This window comes from Vespula pensylvanica, chromosome 4, assembly GCF_014466175.1.
Source record: "Vespula pensylvanica isolate Volc-1 chromosome 4, ASM1446617v1, whole genome shotgun sequence".
NCBI classification, from domain to species: domain Eukaryota; kingdom Metazoa; phylum Arthropoda; class Insecta; order Hymenoptera; family Vespidae; genus Vespula; species Vespula pensylvanica.
This window is the reverse complement of record NC_057688.1, coordinates 704,581-728,205: the sequence shown is the minus strand read 5'-3', so window position 1 is coordinate 728,205 and position 23,625 is coordinate 704,581. Positions and strand designations below refer to the sequence as shown.

Sequence of the window (23,625 nt, the reverse complement as noted above, 5' to 3'; positions counted from 1 at the left end):
GAATTATTTGTTTAAAATCGTAACACGCGATATAAATACATCATACTTTTGTTGAGGTAAGTAGCCCATAAAAAGTACTTGTCTCCTCCTACCATAACGAGCCTCCCCCACGAACAAAGAAAATTTCTATTTACATGATAGGATCACGAGTGAAAACTCCGTGGCAAAGAACAGACTCTTGTTAGTAGCATAGAAAGCATCGTAAGAATAGCATCTCGTGTGTTAAAAAGAGATCAGTTATTCGACGTTTTAATCTGACAGAATATCGAACTTAGAAAGAATTTTTAAAGAATTAGATTCGCGTAATGTACGTATAGATAAATGTATATAAAATGAATATTAGACAACGTTTCATCCCTAATTTATTCGATTATGGTAGCAATTATCGATGAATAATAATAATGGACACCGATAAATCTAATTCACGGAAACAAATGCTGCATCCTGGACGAAGAAGTGCTATAAGTATATCCGAACTTGGACTTTATTTCGATCGTAGCGATCGATATCGCAGAAATCGATACAATTCGATCGTCAGGAAATTTGTCATTGGAATAATGGTGCTTATAACGGTAATACTGGTAAGAAATTATTATTATTATTATTACTACTATTCTTATTATTATTATTATTATTATCATTATTACTATTACTATTACTATTATTATTACTATTACTATTACTATTACTATTACTATAATTATTACTATTACTATTACTACTATTATTATTATTATTATTATTATTATTATTATTATTATTATTATTATCTACAATCAATTATTATTATTATTATTATCTACGATCAATTATTAGTATTATTATTATTATCATGGTCTCTATGTCATTAACGATATAAATTAAGTTGAAAAAAAAATTATTGAAAAATATAGACATGAATAATGAAATATCATTTAACGAGATATTGTTGCCTAAAAACAATGCTACTTGATTTACTGAACGTTAAACTTCGTTTTTCTCTTGTATAATACGTAAAGATTGATATCGGTCTTTTTACGATGAGAAAATAGATGCTTATCTATGTATATGTCATGAATCATAGTCCAACATTGAATGTCCTCGTTAACGGTTAATCATTATAATCGACGGATAATTACATCTCGTTTATGTGTTCCATAATGAAAATTATCTTGATTCCCTTCTAATGTGATATCTAATATTATCGAAAATAATTTTATCATATATTATATAATAGCAAAATATTGTTGAATTTAGTTCGTAATTGTAGATCGCAAGGATCATTTCAAAGATATCGATATATGTTAAATACAACGATTTTCACAAAGTTTAATTAGAAAATGAAAAAAAAAAAATAAATAACAGAGAACAAACAATCAAGGTACAATAATGTATTTCTCGAACGTTTTCTCTGATGATTAATGTGAGAGGCACAATAGAGACATGAACTATTAAAATTTCACCGTAGATCCAGAGAGTAGCACCTTCTATGCATGGCGAGCCAAGCGTCAAAGAGATTTCTGCGTCCTTCACATATGGGCCGCCCGTTGTAATTTTTATGCGGATTTAAGTCTTACTCTAACACGCGAGAAATCGAAATAGGGTTAATCACAAGAATATTTAATTAATTTAATCATTGTACTCGTTCGCTGTATCTCCATTGGAAATAATAATTATAACGCGCAACATAGAAAATTGTTATCGCGCAAATTTATCGAATTAACAATGTCCGTCCATCTTTCGAATCTTAATTAATTTCACTTGTAGACGTTAGAAAATTTCATTCTTGTTAGATCGATTCAACGAAAGGGCAGAGAAAATTTTTATTCGATTCTAACGAAAGGGAAAGGATAATCGGTGTGAAGAGGAGAAAGTAACGGACTCATCGACTCAAGAGATGGACGGATAAATAAAAAAGGAGAAAAAGAAAAAAAGAAAAAAGAAAAAGAAAAAAGAAAGAAAAGAAACGTACAATTAATATATATTATCGAGATGCTTGAAGGAATATATTACATGGCCGATGCTTCGAACAATGCGGAAGTTACTGCTATATATGACTTTTCTCTGTCGAATATTCCAACATTGACAATTTTTTTTTCTAATTGTTCAAGATTCATCATCCTTGGCTAACGTAACAACGTTCCAATAATTTTTCAATTTCTTCTTCGGTTATATAAACTTTTCGTTTTTCTATTTGCTTTTACCGTCGACAGAAATATTCTATTCCACGAACGATCATACTTTTACTCTTATTATTACGCTGCAACCTTTATGGATTCTCTGGATTAATGTAAAAATTATTATTTTCCTTTCTCTATTTCTTTCTCTTGTAACATTAGCACGTGAACTTTTCGATAGGTGGCGGTATTCCTATACGACTTTACTTCCGCGACATCGTCTAATAAGATAAATCAAGAAACGAAACACATATATGTACTTCAAAATGCACTGAGAAAAGCACCGAGTGTTTCGAAAAAGATAATAGATTCTAAAACATCTTCTGAGACGACGATACAGCCGATAGAAGATCGTTCTTACGACGATAAGATGGAAGAAAAATTAATACGTCAAAATGAGACATCCGATCAAATTACTGATGAAGCTTCTGTGGAACAATTGATCGAAGCAGAATCGAGATCACAAAATCCGAGTAATTTTAAACTACGAAAGAGATTGTTGAAATCTATCGACGATTGTAACGACGAGGAAGATGATCCAGAGAATAAACAGCTGTTCGACAATCATGCGATGTTTTATAGAGTTAAACAAAGGTGATACAATTTTATTTCATTATATGCGATAAGATATAATATATATAATTACATCTGTCAAAATTTGTCTCTTACAAATATTTCGTTAATATCTCTAATAGATATAAACATCAAGAATCGGAGGAAGAAGATAATTTGGGAGATAGAAGACCTGCCCCATTTCATTGGGAATACAGGACCCCGCATCCGAGTTCGTTCAAACGTACGAAATTTCCTCAATTAACGCAATATCGATACCCCCACGCATCGAGAAACATACAAGATATCATAAAGTATCTAACGAATGACGCAGAAATGCCTAGCAGGGGTATCAAGTTTACCGGGGTTTACGTAAATCCTAAAAAGTACGATGTGTATCCAGAAATGGCTGATAGTAATTTAAACGCCGATAGATCCGAAGAGATCGATGACACTTACTACCCTATGAATTACAACGGAGATCCATTTTATCAGTATAAACCTAAACATCCATCTGACGTAAATCTTTTAGCTACTTCTAACGTTAGGTAATAAACTATCAAATAATTGCGTTCTGGTATCGAATATTTTTGTTTCGTTCTTTTTCTTTCTTCCCTTTTTTTTCTACTTTTTTTTTTTTTTAAGAAAAATCTAACAATCATTCTTTAGATTTTCACCAGCGGGTATCAACAGATACAATCCCTACTATGATCCATATTTTCTACGACCAACTTTTAACAAACCATCGCCGACAGAAGAATCGCAATTACAAAATTCATACATATCTAATTCTTATCAAAAGAGAAAGAAACCACAGCCGTTCAGTGTGATGTTGGACATATATCCGATCACCGATATAGTGGAACAGAATAAAAAAAATGCAAAACCAAAGCCGCAAATACCTTTGGAAGATTACGAGACTAGAAGACCGATTCAATTTAACAGAAATCCAAAATTTTATTCGTCTAACCCTCAACCTATAGTGGCTGTACCTAATCAGCAGGTTCTGACAGACGAAGAAGAAAGACAGCAAATGATATTTCATTTGAATCTTTATCCCAGACGAAAAAATAAACTTAGTAGGTAAGAATAAAGTGCTTTCTCTTTTTTCCTTTTTTCTTTTTTAACTAATTAACACAATGGATTTAAATGGACCCTCCTTGAAAATAATAAATCGTTACGATAATCATTATCATAGAAATGGTTTCCTCTATATAGTAAAACTTTCAAGTTAGAGTCAAGAGTCGTGAGTACGTTATTGCATAAACGGTATTCAGTTGCTTTCTCAAATCCGTTCCTTTGACGTCGGCTAATGAATCGGCGTTCTAACTCACGTCGTGCATCAGTAACAACCAAACGAAATTATTGTAAACGACGTGTAATACGCTTTTACGTTTGGACTCCTCTTTGAACGGTTATAAACTCGACTGACTTTCACTGACAATGTCTACACTTGATACTTACTCGCGAAGATAGACGCTGATTCTTTGATTCTTTTAAATCTAAAGACGTCACTCGTAGTGAGTGTCGTCGTGAACACCGCCTCGGGCTCGTCGAGAACTTATCTCACGAAATGCCACGGTCTGAATTCGAGACCCCGTCGTATTGGTGAACTCGAGGTCATTGAAAATTCTCCGTTAAGAACAAACATAATATTTCACTTTGTCGTATTAGGATATGAAAAAAATTATATGATATGTATGTATATTTTTAAACGGACTTTTCAGACACGAACTGATCCATAGATCGGAAATCATAGAACCCGAGGAACGTGAACACATCATCGAAAAAATAATGACTCCGTTGGAATCGATCGCCAAACATATTACCGATCATTCCTCCATCGAAAATTCTAAACAAGATGAGAACGAAGAAGAAGATGAAGTAACAGCACTACCTGTCACTCGTCTACAAGAGAAAGTTTTGATGATCAAGGACGAGAAGAACGCAAACGAAACGATCGATCAGACCGAACTGTACGGAGGTTCTATCATCATACCTTCTAATCATAAATCTAGCTTAGAGGAAGATTATGCTAGTACGGAGAAATACGAGTACGAGGTACAAAAAAGTATCGTCACGACGACGACGACGATGACGACGATGACGACAACAACAACAGATGGCGACAATCGTGAGAATACAACCATGTTGGAGGATAATTCAACGACCGAGAAAAACAAAATCATCGACCTTTCTACGGATATCGATACGTTAGAAGGATTTGAACGTTTCGATCGTGGCTTTACTCGTACGAACTAAGATATGAATTATATATATTATATTATATATATATATGTATATATATATTTATTATACTATAAATATATATATATAAATATATGTAAAAAATATATATATATGACAGGATGTCGTTATAAAAAAAAAAAAGAAAAATAGACAAAAAAGAAAATAGAAACGAAGAAATAAAATGCATATTAGATTTGTCAATAACTTAATGCGATTTGTGTAGAAATTCTTTAGTATTATTCGCATGTAAAGGTTAATAAATGTTATAGTTCTCCATGAATCGACATTATCACTGCCATCATCATCATCATCATCATCATCATCATCATCATCATCATCATCATCATCATCATCATTACTATATGACGTTATCTTTCCAGACGTCCACTCAATTTTAACTACCGTGTTAAAATGTCTATTAGATCAAATTGTTACCTTGACATTTTCGCTATGAATATTTGCGTGAAGTCAAAAGATATTCGACCAACATGTTATTGCTTCAGAGTTCATGAAAATGACTTTAAAATGATGATTAATGAGTAAAGAATTATATAATTATATAATAAAATATTCTTTTTTATACGAACCAAAGAAACAAACTAAATTTATCTACTTAACGGAATAGGCGAGATCATGGATGTATTACTTCATAGAAGACTAATCACGTTGATAACTTGGCCATCTTGATTAATTCCTGAAAAGATTTTTTATTCGATATCAAAAGAGAACGATCGATTGCTATTTAATAGTTTACGTAACAATGTACATTACATTTTTTCCCCTAATTATCATTAGTAGTACCAAATGTACAATTTTTACTTCTTCTTAAATACGATTTATATTACAAGTGAGATTCATTTTCTTAGCACAGTTAGTCCTAACTACTAGTGAGTAATGACTACTCGAACAATAAAATGTACAACCTTAGAATTAAATTTTCTAAAATAAAGTACAAAAGTTATTATCTTTACGATAAATCGACGTATTTTGGCACGAACGTCTTAAAAAGTATCCTAAATCAATGTTAACGTTATTACATATTATAACTATACTTCGTTTTATACAGATATAGCACCATTCGTAATAATTTCATCGAATCGAATCGAAACGATTCTATGGAATCAACTCTTAATTCGATCTTCAAAGTCTTTCGATAAAATATAGTTAGATCCTGTACATGCACCATCGTGAATAAATGTGAACACTATACAACGAAATCATATTTGTATCCTTAATATCATTTTTCGAGATCCAGTTGTTCGTAACTTTCATTGGATCAAGATAAAAATAAATTTTGAAAAGGGAAAGGATTGTCCTATGCTCTAGAAAGTGTACTCGGATGATAAAGAGTCGTATCAGCACCCCACTCGTAAGGTCCCTCGTGTGGGCCCAAAGTAACCATAGTTCCAGGGCCCAAAGTTGTATGGGAAGCTGCACTGACCATTCCTGGGCCAGACGAGACATAACTCAAAGGTGGACGCGGTTGTTCACGTAAACGTGCGTGTTTTACTTGTCGTTTATATCTGAAACACAAAATCTTTCAAGATCTCTTTCTTTCTGACCTCCTTTCTAAATATTACGATTTCTTGAAGCAGAACGTGTTAAAAGAATTGCTAGAACTAACTAACTCAAATTAATGACACTTAAGAAATAAACTCCTAATTGTTTGATAATGAAATACAACAAGAAAAAAAGGAAAAGATAAAAGCAAGAAAGTATGAACTTACTTCGCGTGCATGCAACAAAGCGTACAACTCGACACAATGGCTGCAATACCAACAAGAACGGCAATAGCAAGCACCCACATTTGTGTCATGGATGCATCAGCCCGTGCAACAACAGCTGCACAATGTTGCACTTTCTCGACGTTAAACGTCTTGTAAACTTTCTTCAACTCCTCGTTCTTCGAATCGGTTAATAAAGCCTTCATTTCGTCCAGATCGTAAGACTCTTTACCAACCATTTGGAAACAAGAACTAGTCGAGGAAAAGTCTAAAGAATTATCTTCTTTCGAATAAAACTGAGTATCGTAAACGTTTACGGTGATTGGTAAAGAGAGTGCCATTTGCACAGCTTTCTCAAAATCCTCCAATGTCTTTCTAACTTCGACGGGTGGCTTCGAGAATACAAACTTCAGCATATCTCTATCTCTTAACAAAAATATTCTCAAAGTTATGTTAGTTTCCCTGCCAGATATCGCAGAATTATTAGCCGTCACTACCAGTTCCATGTATCCATCGGCATAACCGGACATCGAACCTATGGTTCTAAGCTCGCCTGTTTGAGAGTTCAAAGAAAGACGTGACGGAGTGACCCATGATGACATCGAGGGATCTACCAGAGATAAAAAGGATACATTGCTCATATAATAATTTATCGGCAGAGCAGCGGAATCAGCGTCGTATGCTTCCAACGTTATCAAACTGGTGTCGATCGGTACGTTCAATCTCACCCCAAGTGTAATGTTATCTTTTTTAAACTTAGGTCGATTGTCATCGATGTCAAGAATTCTGATAAGGACCTGTCTCTCCGACGGATCCTGTCGATTGTAAGGTTTAGGAACAACGTCGGATTTACTGGAAGAATATTTGAAACACTTCACTGTTAATAAATGACGTTCGATGGATTCTCGATCGAGACGACCATTTGATCGGATAACAGCAGAGTTATTTTGCAAACGTTCAACCGTGAATAATCCAGCTTCATTTCCATAAATAATAGCATAATCTATCATTCCATTCTCGCCTATGTCTTCGTCGATAGCTTCGACGATACCCACTTTGGTACCATTTGAAGTTTCTTCTGAAACACTTAATTCAATCGGTGGACTATCTAGACTTCTCTTAAAGTGTGGTTTGTGATCATCGATATCGTTCACGATTACTTGAAGTACCCTAGTAGCTTGCTGCGGAGGAACGCCTAAATCTTGAGCTACTAAAATCAAAGTGTAACTATCCTTAACTTCTCGATCGAGTAGTTTCCTCGTCGTGATCAAACCGGTCTCACTGTTGATCCTAAAAGCACTAGCATCTTTGCCAAAATTGCCGTCTTCTAAAAACTTGAAAGTTATCTTTCCATTCGGCAGATTTGGATCATCAGGATCGGATGCTACAGCTTGAAAAACAGGACTCCCTATCGTCGAATTTTCAGAAATGTATGCTATTTCTTCAACGGTTGGTCTGATGAACAAAGGAACTCCATCGTTGCTAACTACGTCACCGATGTATAAAGTTAGGATTACATCCGTGAACAGGGCTGGTATTCCACCATCTTGAGCTCGGACACGCATGTTGTATGGTTCTGTTCTTCCCTTGCCTGTTAATGCTCGAGCCGAAGATATCTCTCCGCTTGTGTGATTTATCTTGAAAAGTCCTTAGAGAATCAGATTAATATTAGATTGCTAGACTGATCATTTAGATTAGATAGAAAAAAAAAAAACGTAAAGTTAATACAACTACCATTGGCTTCTCCTTCGTCGATAATCTCGAAATGAATCTGGCCTCCTTCCCCTTCATCTGGATCCGTCGCTGTGATGTTAACTACACTGACACCTGTTGAAGCATTTTCAGGAATAACAGCAGTATAAGATTCTTGTGGGAAGACTGGTGCATTGTCATTGACATCCAATATATCAATAGTGACCAAAGCTCTGGTACTTCTTTGTTCTGCACCACCCTGAGGCATGTCAGATGCAACGACATAAAACCGTAAAACAGATTGTCTTTCTCGATCAAGAGTCGTGTTGGTTGTGATCTGAAATAATAAGTTGAACGATCCGGTAAAGTTATATAACATTAATGATAGATTTGAATTTACCTGTATATTCCCAGTAATCGAATCCACTTCGAACATATTTGCATTCTCGCCTATTAATGAATATCTCACTTCGCCATAACCTCTTTTCACTTCTTGCTCTGTGTTCGAACTATCCATATCGGTTGCTTTTACGTTCAAAACGATCTTAGATGGCTTCGCCGATTCCAGCACCGATATTTTATAATCTTTTTGAGTAAAAGCAGGACTATTGTCGTTAACATCTTGAACTTCGACAATTATATTTGCCTCCGACATTTTTCGTGTTATCTCGTAGTCCCTTGCAAGAGCACGCACTTTGAAACGAATAAACTGAAATAAGATAATAAGTACAATGATATTTTTACATAGAGATATTACATTCAGATTAATTAGAAAGATCTTTTTGATTACCTTTTGATTCAAAGCTTCGTAGTCAAGTCTTCGACTCAAAACGACATTTCCACTTTGAACACCGACATTAACGTATCCCTCATCATCATCATCTCGAACGAGTTCAAATCTCTGGACTGAATATCCAGTTGTTGGTTCCTTCGCTGATAGCATCAAAAGTGTTGTGCCAAGTGGTTGCTCCTCTGGGACAGCGACTCTTATCATCGGATTATTAGGAGACCATCCAGGATTAGTAAAAGTTGGATTATCATCACTGTATGCCTGAACATATATGGTCACCTCTGCATTGGCGATCTGTTTATCTTTATCAACAACAGCATTTAAATCTTGCGCTTGAACAGTGAGTATTACAACAGCCGCGACCTGATAATCCAATACCCGATTAACAGTTATCAATCCAGTATTGGAATTAATACGAAAAGCTGTTTTATAATCGTACGGTGTTGTGCTTTTCAGTGCAACACCAGTTTTATCGACTGCTCTTATTGGTTCCACGATGGAATATTCTAAATATGCATCCGAATCTGGGTCGGTGGCTACTACTTTTAGAACAGACTCTCCTGCAAAGCATGTACATCGTCTTAATGCATAGGATCCAGTTTTTGTTTGAATACATTATATGTAATATATACTATGCAGAACTCTGGTATTTACCCCCGGAACGACAGAGGAGCAAGAGGAGAAGAAGAAATATTCATTCGCTCCGCCTATTCCCACCTTTTACACTTTCGAAATTCACAAAGTAGGATCTTAATGGCACAGTCATAAAATTTCTATATTTACATTAGTTATTACGATTAATAAGTAGTATTTAACACTTGAACGTTCATGCCAATGTTTTATCATTCTATTCTACTCTGTTCCGACGCGTTCCATTTTCTCTCTTTGTTACGCATCGCATTAGTAAATGTGATACTTTTTGCCAATAAGAAAAATATAAAGTTACTTTAAGCAAGAGTGGGACAGTGGTTGGAACGTTTCAACCAATTAAACCCGCATTCCTTCCAGAAACAAACTCCTGAGCTCTGCACAGTATTTTATTTAATATACCTATAGCCGCACGTTCCGACACGTAAACCAAATATGTAGACTCGTTGAACATCGGTGGTTTGTTATTCACATCTACGATATTCACGGTAACGGTTGTACTAGCAGTTTCTCTAACCGGTGTACCAGAATCAATCGCGTAAACTATCACTTCGTATTTATCACCTCCAGTCTCCAAGTCTAAACGAGCATCTGGAGAAACTGTGATGATACCTGAACTATAAAAACAGATATACCGTGTCGATACAGAATTTTATTTACGAGATAGATTTTAATAAAAATATTCAATCACCTGGAATCGATAACGAAATTATCTTTGGCTCCTGATGCGATATGATATTGCAATAAATTATCTCGACCATCCGGATCATTGGCTACCACTCTAATAACTTCTGTTCCCGGTGAAGCGTTCTCTAATAATCTCGCTCTATAACTACTGGGTCCAGGTAGATTAGATTTGTAGTTTCCACGAAATATGGGCTTTTGATTTCCGGGCACACCTACTCGAACATAAAGTTTTGTTTCGGAATAGAGCGGTGGTGTTCCACCATCTGTAGCACGAATGATCAACTCGTAAATTCCTCTTTCCGTATCTCCAGATCTCACAGGTCTTGACATTGTCACTTCACCACTGTCTGGATTTACCTATAATAATAATTTTCTTTTTGAATCGAAATATTTCAAAACTTTGTAAATGTATTACTGACAGTAACGCACATACCATGAAAACATCTTCCATCATACTGTTATGCTGATGGATCGTATAAGTTACTTTTCCATTTCCTTGCATGGGTCCATCAATATCCGTGGCTCTGACGAACATTTGTGGATCGAAACTAGTAGCACCTTCGCGCACCGTCCTAGAATATTCAGTCTGTTCGAAGATTGGTTTATTGTCGTTAACATCTTCCAGCTCGATGAGAATATTAACAGCGGAAACTCTACCACCGCCATCTTTTGACTCCATAGTCAACGAATAAGATTTTTGCATCTCGTAATCCAATTTCTTCGCAACTGAAATACCACCTTTCTCGGGATCGGTTGAAAATTTATCAGCACCAAAACCACGCAATGTGTAAGTTAATTCGCCGAACGAACCGCTATCGTAATCTCTAGCAAAGATATCTCCAAAACGAGTCCCTGGTTCGGCATCTTCTGGGACGGTCAATTTATAAACAGATTGTAAAAATTCTGGACTATGATCGTTGGCATCCAGTAATTGAATATATACTCTGGACGTTGCAACCTGAACAATTTAATTGAGTTGAGTGTTCAATTCAGTGAACAATTTAATAAATTTGACTTAAGTTGGTGTCAAGTGTACTTTGTGAGGACTTTTATTGATACTACACTCACCACTTCGCTTGCGACCATTGCAACAACCTCAAATTCTAATTCTCTTTTATTCTCATCATCAACATCATAATCGAGCACACGAACGTCTTTAGCTTTGACAACGACAGGTACTCTACCTTGTGCTTCCTCAGGACTAACGGTAAAAGCTTTACTAATTCCAGGGTATTCTGGTACGTCGCGTAAAGCCAAAAAATATTTAGCATTATCACCGACATCACCGTCGCTAACGATCATGTTCAAACCTTAACGGAATAAAGATTTTTTGTTTTAATTAAACTAATATAATTAACAACAAACGTATAACAATTATCTACGAAAAAATATTCACCAGGTAAAGGAGTATCCTTTCCAATATCTTCAGATATCTTCAAACTAAAATGATTCTCATTGAAAACCGGTGCAAGATCATCGACATCAGTGACGACAATGGTTACTATTGACGTGGCAGAATCAGCTGGTATCTCGTTATTGATCAATTCAGTAGCCTTGACATGAAACGTGTAAATCCCTCCATTCTGTAGGATCCTAGGATCCTCTCGATCAAGAGACACATTCGTTGTGACGAGTTTCCCTAGAGTGACGTCACCCTCTCGTGCGACTTCCAGGCCAAAGTGACCCGAATCTTCGCCCTCCAAAGTCAAGAGCAATGGCCTCGGTTCACCCGTGTCACCGTCTCGTGCTCTGATCGTTAATACCGTGTGATTACCTGCTGTATTCTCTGGTAGAGCTGCACTATATGGTGCATTCAAAAAAACCGGCGGTTGATCCTACAAAATACATACTTTTATCATTAATGATTCTCGTTTATTTGAAAAAATTATATCGATCATAGTTATATCTTTTCGATCAGTGTTAGTAATTATAGACCACGTTGGCTACTTCTTTATTAACAGGCACATAGACAGCAAGAGCCGTTAAGCATCCGGTTACTTTCATGACTCTGAACAGAGACCTACTTACTTGAACATCGAGGACGTCGACTGCGACGGTAGCTCTAGCTTGTAGCCTCTTCGATGGGTCACTCGGACTGTCAACCGCCAGAAGATTAATTAAATAAGAATTTCTCTTTTCATAGTCTAAAGGTTTCGCTAAAGTTATTTGCACGTCGTATTTTCCTTCTGCTAACTAAAAAATAAACATGCTATATACAACACTCGGATGAGCGTAAAATACAGTATAATAGATCAGTTGGAAATATAAAATATCGAAGGAAACCTTTTCGGTCGAAACGTCGAAAGTATTGCAAACATCGTCGTCTCGCGATGCTGGGACACATTCAACGTGAACGTCAGCGTTGACACCACCATCCTCATCAGTTATTGTGATCGTTCCTACAGGAAGCAATAGACCACCAACGTGTGCGCTTTCAGGCACCCTCGCTGCATAAGGTCGACCATAATACATCGGTGGATTATCGTTCTCATCTAGGACTGCTATTTCTCGACGAAGGGATACGGTATTTGGTTCCGATCCTGCGATACCTTCGTCTGTAACACATATTTCTTTATATCATCCATTTCTTATAACATCCTCGAAGCCTCGTCTATAGAAATTTTATTCAATGACTTCTTTCAGTGAATCACGAACGCGGTTGGTTACGCACGAGCGTGTAAAATACCGTAATAAGTTACAAAAGAAATAGCGCTCGAGATCACGCTACGATGGAGGATTACCCGTTATACTGATGATCACTTCGATCAGGTCTTGCGTCTCTCTGTCGAGCGTTTTTCGAAGAACGACAACGCCGGTTTCTCTGTTAACGGTGAAATACTCTCCACTTATAGAATAGTGTAATCTAGAACCTTCCGGATCTTCTCCTTGGAGAGTATAAACCGGTGCACCCGAAGGTGTACCTTCGGAAACGGCCAATCTGGCCATGTCTCCTCCTTGAACAAAATGTGGTGCTCTATTGATCACTTGACCACGTGATAGAGAGCACGTGGCCCACAGTAAAGACAAAACCATCCACATTGTATCCGCCTGAAAGTAAATAAATTATTATATCAATTTTCCAAACTAAATGTTTATCAAACTTTCAATTTTGTTAATATATTTACACAGTAGGTATTGATTAAACGACGTTATCAAAGCGAGAAGAAACAAACGAATCGTTAGAACGTTCAACTTCGATGACCCATTATCTTAAGAGTTACGGCCGGATAACCGCAGACGGAGTGGGAAGAAAGGAAGTGGCTCGCGTGCTCGAAAGGATGCTTCCTTGCATACCTATATAGGAAAAACGTGTCTGCATATAACAGTGGAGACTCTCCTTGGCTTCTGCGTTCTTGCGTTATTGCTCGGTATTAAAACAAAAAAAGAAGAAAAAAAAGAAAAATGCCTTGAAGCAAACCACCAACCGGTATACCGTGGCTCTCTATGTTTGGTGTCTCAATGACTTCAAACGAGTACGTGCGGTTAGTGAAAAGCCGTTAGAAATCAGATTCCATTTCAGGAGTCTCGTGGATGTTAAATGCTCGCGTACCGAGCAACGTAATCGAGAATTAAAACGATCCATAAGCTCGTTAACACGATCGAAATATTTCTTTGGCTTCGGCTGCTTCAGATATTCCCGACATGTACGATCAACAACGTTCCATGATCATTGATTGCGTTAGGTGGAAATTCGAGAAAGCAAAAAGAGAGAGAGAGAGAGAGAGAGAGAGAGAGACGTCGGCGTTGCTGCACCTTTTGTTGGAATCAAGCTGCCAACTTTCTACTACCTATAACGCCTCGTACCACCGAACGTCGAACAAAAGTCTTACACAACTCTATTAACCGGGGGAATAAAGCTAGAATGCATTTAAATTCGTTTTATTCCCCGTCATAATTATCGCCTTACGACAAGAAGATTGAAATCTGAATGATGAAAATTTAGAAAGTGGATAATCGGAATTTTTTTCTCAATTATACAGAACCTCGACCAGAACCATCATTCGTCTTTATTTTAAGATCAAGATTAGTCAAGAGAATAGCATTCGTAAAACTGTGAGAACAAATGATTCTGTCAGGAGAAACGACAGCTATGAGGTAACTTCCCCATAATTTTATGGCTTCTTCGTGCGTGCACTTAGACAGTACTTCCGCATTTCGTACCCTGTTATCAGGGATGGTCTCTGAAAGAGGTAGTTGTTAATCAAACGAATTTACCACGTACATAGACATCTACGTTGCATGTCGCTCGAAACTTAAAAATTTCTATCGTTCGTCGAAATAAATCGTTTTTGACGATTTGTTTAAAAAAAAGACAAACAAACAAACAAAATCGTTGTCTAACTAAATAAATCGACACTTTAATCGCATCTATATCAATATTACAGTAACCGAATAAAAATAGAATTCTTCTGCCGAAGAATTCATCGAACCGAGCAATGACTCAGCCTTCGTTGAAAAATGCAATAAACGTATATGAAATCTTATTATCTCACACTTAAAGACGATTTCACCTTCTCATCGTGCAACGCGGAAAAGCAACTTCAAATGCATTACGACGATGACCGACAAATGTGGACGTTCAAAGAGAAGTGGCTATTACTATCGGTCAAGTACAAAATGATATACAAGATCGATCGAATCATCTCGAGTAGAAAAAACTGTACCTCTCGATAACTGAATCCTCACGGATCCTAATAATAAACTATTATATTATTCGAAAAAATAAAATATCGAAGAAACATTGGATATATAAAACTTCGTTAAAAGTCATTCATTAAAAATCTAGTCCACGTTTTATTCAAAGGATCGTTTGAAAAATCGATACTACATTACTTAAAAGAAACTAGTACATCGAGGTAACTGTTTTGTACTGGTTGTACGAGTCTCTTTCAACGTCCTAGACTCGTTAATCGTCGACGAAGAAAGAGGAAGCAAAAGAGAGAGGGAAAGAGAGAAAGAGAGAGAGAGAGAAAGAGAGAAAAAAAACCGTTACGGCACCTCCCCTTTCACCCCTCCGTTACGTTACGCGCATGGAATCCTGACACCGCGTGACCAGGTGATGCCAGGATGAATGACTAAGAAAAGGAATATCCTGCCACGCGCTCTTCTTATACCTCGCGTCACTTTCATCGGTAAGAAACCTCAACCGTTGTAGTACTTCCTTATTCGTTTCCTTTTCAAATTTATTAATAATCATTTAACTCGAGTTTTCTTCGTTCATTATTAAAAATAAATAAATTATCTTAGAGGTAATATATATGATAAAAATAAAAAGTCTTAAAATATATAAAATATATATATATAATAAAATATATATATATAATAAAATAAAAAGTAAAAATAAAAGATATAAAATAAAAAATATCCCAACGATATCGCATTTAACACTAAAACTATCTCATTCTTTTTAACGCCATTTGTCAATTTAACAGATACTCGAATGGAAAAAGCAATTAATTAATAAATTTAATCGTTTGACAATAAATAAACAAAAATAATTATTCGTTAATATTCTTTTGTTAATTGTTAATTGTTAATTCAGCTATTGTGAAGGATAATTTGGTATATATCGTTTCAAACATAACAGTCAAACAGTCTGTTAAATCTAATGTTAGAAGAAATCATTGTTAATAAGTATCGTCTGTCGAAATATTAAGCTCGATCAATCAACAAGACTACATAGACATGTGCGAATATCGATCGTATTTTCTATCAACGAACTTGACACCGGTTCCTCGTAAGTCAGAACACTGGAGGCGATCCCGCGCCCCCATAGAGTCATGGACTCTCGCTGGTCAGACTGGTTTTCCTCGAACCAGCGAAAACGACGACGAAAGCCACGAGTTTGGCAAGATACACGAATATCTTCGAAGCAACGAAACGAAACGAAAATACGAGTTAACCTGAATATATCTCGATATGTCGGTTATTAAGAATATAAAATATCCAATTGAACGATCATGACCTTCGTATCCTAAGTTTAAAGTTTATCAATATATAGGATAGGTCAAGATTCGTCCTAAAGAATTATTAATTATTTAATCGATTAAATATTATTCATTTGCTAAAAATTGTTGATCGTTCTATTGAAACATTAATGTTTATCTCGATTATATCAAGAAAAATATAAAAAAAGATAATGACATACCTTAAATAACGAAGAACAAAACTCGTATATCCTTAAATCGATCTATCACAATTGGAAATCACTTGGAATCCGAGCAAAAGCAAATTCCATTAACAAACGTGCTTCGCACCACGCGAACATAATTCTCCATCATCTTCATCAACTTCATTACTTTCGTAAGATTTTTCTTACGAACCTTTACGATCCATTCGAAGGATCCTTTCACCTACGTATTACTTTTATGTCCTTTTAACTTTCCAACGAAATTAAAACATAAAAATATTACGTCCAGCAAAGGTATCAATCTTATTAATAACTAATCATCTATATAAGTATGTACATATGTATGTATGTAATAATTTACATTATTTATCACGTCTCACGACATATTGTCTTGCCTTTCGAGATACTTATTGTTAAAGGAATGAAACGCGCGAGTACACGAATCTCGAAAAGCATGACGCAGACTGGATGAGAGAGGACTTGCCAGCAAGTATTCTTGCTCTCCCTATTCTCTCTCTCCCTCTCTCTCTCTCTCTCTCTCTCTCTCTCTCTCTCTCTCTCTCTCTCTGTCTGCTGTTTCTCCTTTCCTTCACACATACACATACACAGATGTACACAGCTCTGACTGGCGATCTTTCGAAAAACGAAGCGGTGTCTGCCAGCCAATGGACAGGTCTACACTGCATCCTAAGGAGGTATGTGGCCTCCGCTATGGGAGTGGAAGGAATGAAGACGGAAGAGAGAAAGAGAAAGAGAGAAAAAGAGAAAGAGAGAGAGAGAGAGAGAGAGAGAAAGCTGTGCCAAGCCGGAATAAGGAGAGGCTACAGTCAGTCCCCGGTAACTGTGCGCGCGAAAGGGGCACCGGTGCTCCCACTTAAGCCCTTCCTTTCGTCCCTCCTACCCCTCTATCCTTTTCTTAATCTCTCCTTCCTTTTTTTCGGTTTTTTCTTTCGATTTTCTTTTTGTTGATTTTTTTGCTTCTTTTTTTTTGTACTCTTTTCTTGTTTCTTTTTTAAAAAACCTATTTTCATAGATATATATATTCAAGACTGCGTGATTGTTTTAATCGAAACCATATCTAGAAAAAGTAACATCTTTTGAAATTAATTTCAACAATTCATTTGAAACAAATACTGATCAATGGAATGCAATTCACGATTAATGGTTAAAAAATTAATTAATTTTTGTACCTACGTGATGGATTAGAGAAGTTTGTTCTCATAGAATTATCAATATATGATATTATATATGTGATATTATGATATATGATATCTCATAGAAATATATCAATATTATGGTATATTTTACTTACATCGGGGAGTATAAATAAAATTTAATCTTCTCTTTTGCTTTTTCTTTTTTTGACGTTATGAAAGAAATCTTAAAAACGTTCTAAGCGGTATCTATTGAAATTCGATGAGGACGATGGCACAGATTCAACGTATTAATAAAAGTCTTCTCGATTTAGTCAATGCTGAAAATCTATTGTTTCTTCGTTCTACCTCGGTAAGACCCATAACTGAAGATTGATGGTGGAAATAGAGCGAATCGACTGCTCGTACGAGCAATAACCTCGAACGAACGGCTATTTGTTCGATCGTTATAATGCCACTTCTAATATAAATATCCAAATGATAGTTCATTCGTGAAGAACCCGTCTGCGTCAGTTTAATTTGCTGAACTATCGGAATGCATGCTTATCTTACCAGACAGAACGTAAAACGTAGATACGTGAGGAACGTATTAACGTGTAAATCGTCACGCATAGCTTTAATAATGTCCCATTGTAAATTTATTTTATCTAGATTTCATTAAAATTTATGATTTATGTATTCAACGATATTTTTGTCAATAACTGAAAACAAATAATTTTAATAATACGATAATATGCAATACAATATTATATTGTATCACTTCTAACGACTATATTTTACAAACAACAATAATTACAAACAACAATTGTTACTAACAAATAACTATCTCGTAAGAATAATTTAACATTATTTTCTCAATACCTAAAAATTTACAAAATTTCTTTCGATTACGCTAGAAAACATTTTGTTATCTTATTTGAACGATAAAATTCTAAAAAATATAGCAAACATATACTCGCATATGTTTATAATTCTACTGTCCGATCTAATAACGATTCTCGTTCGAGAAGGGAATATAATTAAAAAAAAAAAAAAAAAAAAAAAAGGAAAAACGAAATAAAAAAAAAGAAAAATGCATCGTCCTTTTATCATCAAACTTCTTTCCGTTGAATTGCTCCATTTTCTCAATCCCGCAATAACACGAATCGCATTTGTATTAGCGTTGGTTATACGTCGATGAGGCAACTTGGATAACTCGGCCGCCTCGTCATAAGTCGATCCTCTCTCATTGGCTGTTTCTTGGAATAGTTCAAAAGGTCCTTTTACCAGCAGTACTCTGACTAGAGCCAAGGTAAGCAGCACGTACAGAGTATGGACTGCGAAAGAGCAACGTTAAAATGCCGATGGCTCTCCCCACTTTTCTCTGTCTCAATCTTCACCTTCGTCTCTCTCTCTCTCTCTTTCTCTTTCTCTCTCTATCTATCTATCTTTATCTTGATTTTCTTCACTTTCAAAAAATAAAGAGGACACTAGAAAAGAAGGATTCTCGTGAATCGAGTTAAGTAATAAAGGACGAACATTTCAAGTGGTCCAAGTAAAATGATGAAGAAATGAAAGAAGAAGGAAAGAAGTGGGGAGATTGCTAGAAAGAAAGAAAATGACAGAGAAAGAAATAAAGAAAGAGAGAGAGAGAGAGAGAGAGAGAGAGAGAAGAGATTGGCGAATCTCGGAGAAGGGGTCGTGTACAGTTAGCAAAGACCAACACAAGCAGCTCCACCTTTAACGATAAAGTACCGAACAATTCTACGAGCACGACACAGATCGTTTTCTTCTGTTAGAGAGGATATAATCCGTTGGTACAACGATTTCTTCTTTTTTTTTATCACTTCGATACTTACCCGATGAAGGAACAGTCGATTTATATCAAAGAATCGACTTATCAAATCTCAAGTCACTCTTACTTTCACTGAAACTTTTTAATGTTTTCATTTAGACGTTGTCATTCGTGCAGAATAGATAGATCATAATTAGACTGTTAAATCTTGATCGTATTTATCACGGAAGTGATCGTAATTACATAAGAACGATTTAGTTTTATTTTATCGCTTTGCCATCAACGAACGAATTAATCATTTTCTCCCTTCGTCGTATAAAACGAATGTTAACGTAGGTATATATTTACTCGCTTCTTCGAACGTTGATTAATAAAAATGACGTGCCAAGCTGATTATGTCACAGCGAGTTAACGAAGCGTAAGTGCATTTATAATAGAACGAAGCTTCGTACGGTGGTAGGTCGTGTGCTAAATACGAGGATACGTCGAAGGAGAAAGGACGAGTGTGTGAAAAAGAGAAAGAGAGATAGAGATAGATAGACAGAGACAGAAAGAGAGAGAGAGAGAAAAATAAATAGAGATAGAGACAGAGAGAAGTTGCATAGACGCGGATGCACTTTTAAAAGTACGATGAACCACGAGGAAGAAACTAGAAAGGCGTGGGATAGAGGCATATAAATCTGCTTGCATAAAGATCATCGTGTAAGATCTCTTCTTCACGACTGGCCGACATTTTTGCGATCGACTCTTGTAATTCTCAGATCCTGGGAATTCTCTCGTGAACGTGAATCTATATATATGTGTATACATACACACACACACATATATGTATGTTTTCTGTCTAGTTACATTTGTATAAATACATAGTATCGTAGATGAACGAGAATGTGTTTCGTATGCCGGTTAACCCACTTCTCACGACGCCATACACCTTTTACGCATGAGACCAGATCACCTTTTACACGTGTAAACGTTCGCTTATGTGTGCGGTAACACATAGTATATACCGATACACTCGTAATACGCTTCTTTCGTGCTAATTAACGTAACGAAAAGGTATAGGAAAAGAGAACAAGTATTACATTCTCTTGAACGTTGAGGAAATCCGAATTAGCAATTTCCTCTCTAACGTCGTGTAATTTTAAAGTGACGTACTTGCGTCTATTATTTTTTAATTTTCATTTCATTTCGTTTCATTCTTACACATTTAATTTTTATTATATAAGTTTTATTTAACAAGTACAAGGACAGGTAATTTCGTATAGTTTTGTTTGTAGACACAATGAAAGGAAAGGAAAAAGAAAATTCGATTATAAAGAGTTAATTCTTTTTTAATATGTAATTTTGATGTTATGTTTTATATTGATATTAGTAAAACTAATACTGTAAAATTTCTCATTATATAATTTTGTTTGTAGATATGACGAAAAGCTCGGTTATAAAGGGTTAATTACTTATAACGTCGCGTAATTTTAAAGTTACATACTTACTTGTATATCTTCGCATTTTTAAAAACATTCTCTTTCGTTTTATCGATAAAAAAAATATTTATCGTTACTTCGTAAACAAATGTTCTGATATCTAATCTTAACTAATCTCGTAATAGTTTTTAAATAATATAAGCGATAATATTTTATAAATTTCACGTGATATAATTTTTATTTGGACAGAACAAAGAAATTGAGTAATAAAGAAATTGAGATAACGTCAAAGAAACATATAAAAATAAGCAAAGGTAAGAAAATGAATTTAGATAAAATTAATTCGTTCTTATTAAAGAAAACCAATATGAACGTTCGACTCGATGAAGTGTCGAAATTCAATTTATTGCCGTAGTCATCGATAAATTATCCAATTAGAGCGAATCGTTTTTCAGCGTGTGTTCGGTACCCTTTTTGCGAGACAACGATTCTCTCTTCTCGATTCTCGCTAACACCGGGCACGCCCCTTTCTTTTTTTATTTGATCTTCGATTCTTCACGCCCCAAGAGCAAATCTTTCGTGTAATTTCCAATATTTCCGTATAGCTTCGATCGAACATGTGTCCTCGGCGGTTTCGATTTCACGGGGATCTTTTATCGACGACTAGTACGAATTTTCAAAGTGTGAAAAGGGTTGCTACCGTTAAAGTCGATATATATTTTTTTTTTTTTTTTCAAGGAAAGGGTAGAACCGAATATCGTAGGGTCTTTGAATATATCGAAATGCAACGAATTTACGGAACGAAAAAATTTATTTTCTTCTAACGTTCCACCCTTCGTAAATTTTAAAATTAAATCAAAGTACATATCGTATTGTAGCATGAAATTTTATAGAAGTTTCCTCATCGTATTAAAATAAATGCACTTGATCGCTACGTTCGTAATCATCAGTATGAAATTAATCATGATCAGTTAAGTGCCATTTGAAAGGAAATGTTGTAAACAAGTTATATGACGTTAATTGTTTCTGAGAAAGCGCGAAAGTCTACGGTAGAGTGATCATGTTTAAGCGACCGTCTCTAATTGTGAAAAAGAAGCATTTCTCCAAGGAAACGAATAGAAAATATCGACGTAACAGGAAATAATGTACAATTAATGTATACGTTCTAATAACATTCGTGTCCAATAATATCACGTGTCTATCTTTATACGACAAGTTTTCTTTACCTCTACGCAAAAATTATATTATACTCCATCCCAACCCTGACATTGGAACGTAAATTCTCGTCTCGATGATATAGAGGAAACGTTTCTTTTACTTTCTCCGAGACGACTAATTTACCTAAAGTCGTTAAACGAGAAATCGTATGAGAAAGAAAACTCGCTACATCCAATGGCCTAACAAAACCGCATGAACTTTTCTCGAAAGTAGTTTCGTCGTTTCTTTTGATCGATTGGACGTAAAAGTAAATTGCATAGAGAAAAAGGAAAGAAAAGAAAAAAAAAAAGAAATCAAAAAATCGAAGAAACGTAGCCTCGTCAGTTTGACCTTACATAATGGCTACATCGAGCAAAATAAATATTTTAAAACACGGATGGAGAAATAAAAAAAGAAAAAAGAAAAAAATTATCCTATCGAAATTATCAAAGGAATTATCATATGGATTTTAGCGATAATTTCGCTGTAATATTTTTCAGGAAAAAAAAAAAACAGAAAAGAAAAGAAAAAAAAAATAGCTACGATCGATTCAACAGGGAAAAGAGCGCGAATCGACGTGAAAAAAGGGTCGACGGTGATTTGCACCACCAGCGCGAGAAGTTCTGTTTGTTCTCATTGAAGAAATTATTGACAGTGCACTCAGAATAGCGTGAATATGTCATGATAACAAATCGTTAAGCAAACAGACCACACGTGGGTCCTGATATATTTTTCGTTCCTATATATGTCACCTCGGTGTCTTTTATATTGTTCGTGACGGTTCAAAGAGACACGATTAATCGAAGCTACACACGACGGGGATGTAAGAATAGAATTATTAGAATTCATAAGGCACGATCTTCGAATTTTTTATTAAATTACTTGTCTTACGTAATTGACAACATGATTGATGGACGTTTACACGTTTTCTTCGTCACCGGTATGCCCTATCTTTCTGTTGATCCCTTTACACACTTTAACTTCGAATTCGTAAAAGAAATCTATTATAATTTCTATCATAAATCTATCCTAATTTCATATCTTCTTTGAAATCAATAAGAAAATTCCATACTAAAATTTTTTAAAGAAATATTATCTATATTATGTATATATATATATGTGTGTGTGTGTGTGTGTATATATATGTATGTATACATGTGTATATATATATATGTATGTATATGGGTGGTGTATGTATGTATGTGTGTGTATGACGTTTTCAAATTTGTATCCTTCAAAAGATATGAATTATCAGGTGTTTTCTAATAAATCCTTTCGCAAGTAGAAATGACACGAAATCTGTTTGATCAACCAAATTTGCAATTCGACGTCATTCTTACGTCGTATGACATCGTCGAACCGATGGTTTCTATAGCAATGTCATAGGTATTATCAACTGATTAGCGGATACGACATATGGTCGTAGTTGGCTTTATTAGATTACCTGCCA

General features: G+C 35.4%; 2 protein-coding genes across 3 annotated transcripts; one reads left to right on the top strand and one right to left on the bottom strand.

Annotated features, from left to right (window-relative positions):
• The first annotated feature begins 153 nt into the window (after nt 1-153).
• On the top strand, nt 154-4,970 carry LOC122628567. Its single transcript, XM_043810976.1, has 5 exons — nt 154-581; nt 2,338-2,750; nt 2,852-3,256; nt 3,378-3,791; nt 4,436-4,970. The coding sequence occupies exons 1-5, from the start codon at nt 402-404 to the stop codon at nt 4,968-4,970; spliced, it is 1,947 nt and encodes a 648-aa protein (XP_043666911.1). The 5' UTR covers nt 154-401.
• A 675-nt stretch (nt 4,971-5,645) lies between these two features.
• On the bottom strand, nt 5,646-17,129 carry LOC122628511 (cadherin-23). Of its 2 annotated transcripts, XM_043810882.1 has the most exons (15): nt 16,648-17,129; nt 13,625-13,793; nt 13,241-13,547; nt 12,783-13,054; nt 12,528-12,692; nt 11,896-12,334; nt 11,568-11,809; nt 10,933-11,457; nt 10,504-10,856; nt 10,215-10,429; nt 9,165-9,724; nt 8,775-9,083; nt 8,417-8,711; nt 6,686-8,330; nt 5,646-6,481 (listed from the first exon to the last, which is right to left on the bottom strand). In XM_043810882.1, exons 3-15 carry the CDS (start codon nt 13,536-13,538, stop codon nt 6,274-6,276), a joined length of 5,526 nt encoding a protein of 1,841 aa, XP_043666817.1. In that variant the 5' UTR covers nt 13,539-13,547; nt 13,625-13,793; nt 16,648-17,129; the 3' UTR covers nt 5,646-6,273. The 2 variants fall into 2 exon arrangements, with proteins under 2 accessions (XP_043666817.1, XP_043666816.1); XM_043810881.1 differs by lacking the exon at nt 13,625-13,793.
• Nucleotides 17,130-23,625: the final 6,496 nt, after the last annotated feature.

Coding starts and splice junctions, on each gene's coding strand:
- LOC122628511 (XM_043810882.1), bottom strand. CDS start 13,538: ATGTGGATGGTTTTGTCTTTACTGTGGGCCACGTGCTCTCTATCACGT. Junction 12,693..12,782: donor TCGACGTTTCGACCGAAAAG/GTTTCCTTCGAT, acceptor TTTATTTTTTAG/TTAGCAGAAGGAAAATACGA. Junction 11,810..11,895: donor AAAGGATACTCCTTTACCTG/GTGAATATTTTT, acceptor TATTCCGTTAAG/GTTTGAACATGATCGTTAGC.
- LOC122628567 (XM_043810976.1), top strand. CDS start 402: ATGGACACCGATAAATCTAATTCACGGAAACAAATGCTGCATCCTGGA. Junction 3,257..3,377: donor TTAGCTACTTCTAACGTTAG/GTAATAAACTAT, acceptor ATCATTCTTTAG/ATTTTCACCAGCGGGTATCA. Junction 3,792..4,435: donor CGAAAAAATAAACTTAGTAG/GTAAGAATAAAG, acceptor CGGACTTTTCAG/ACACGAACTGATCCATAGAT.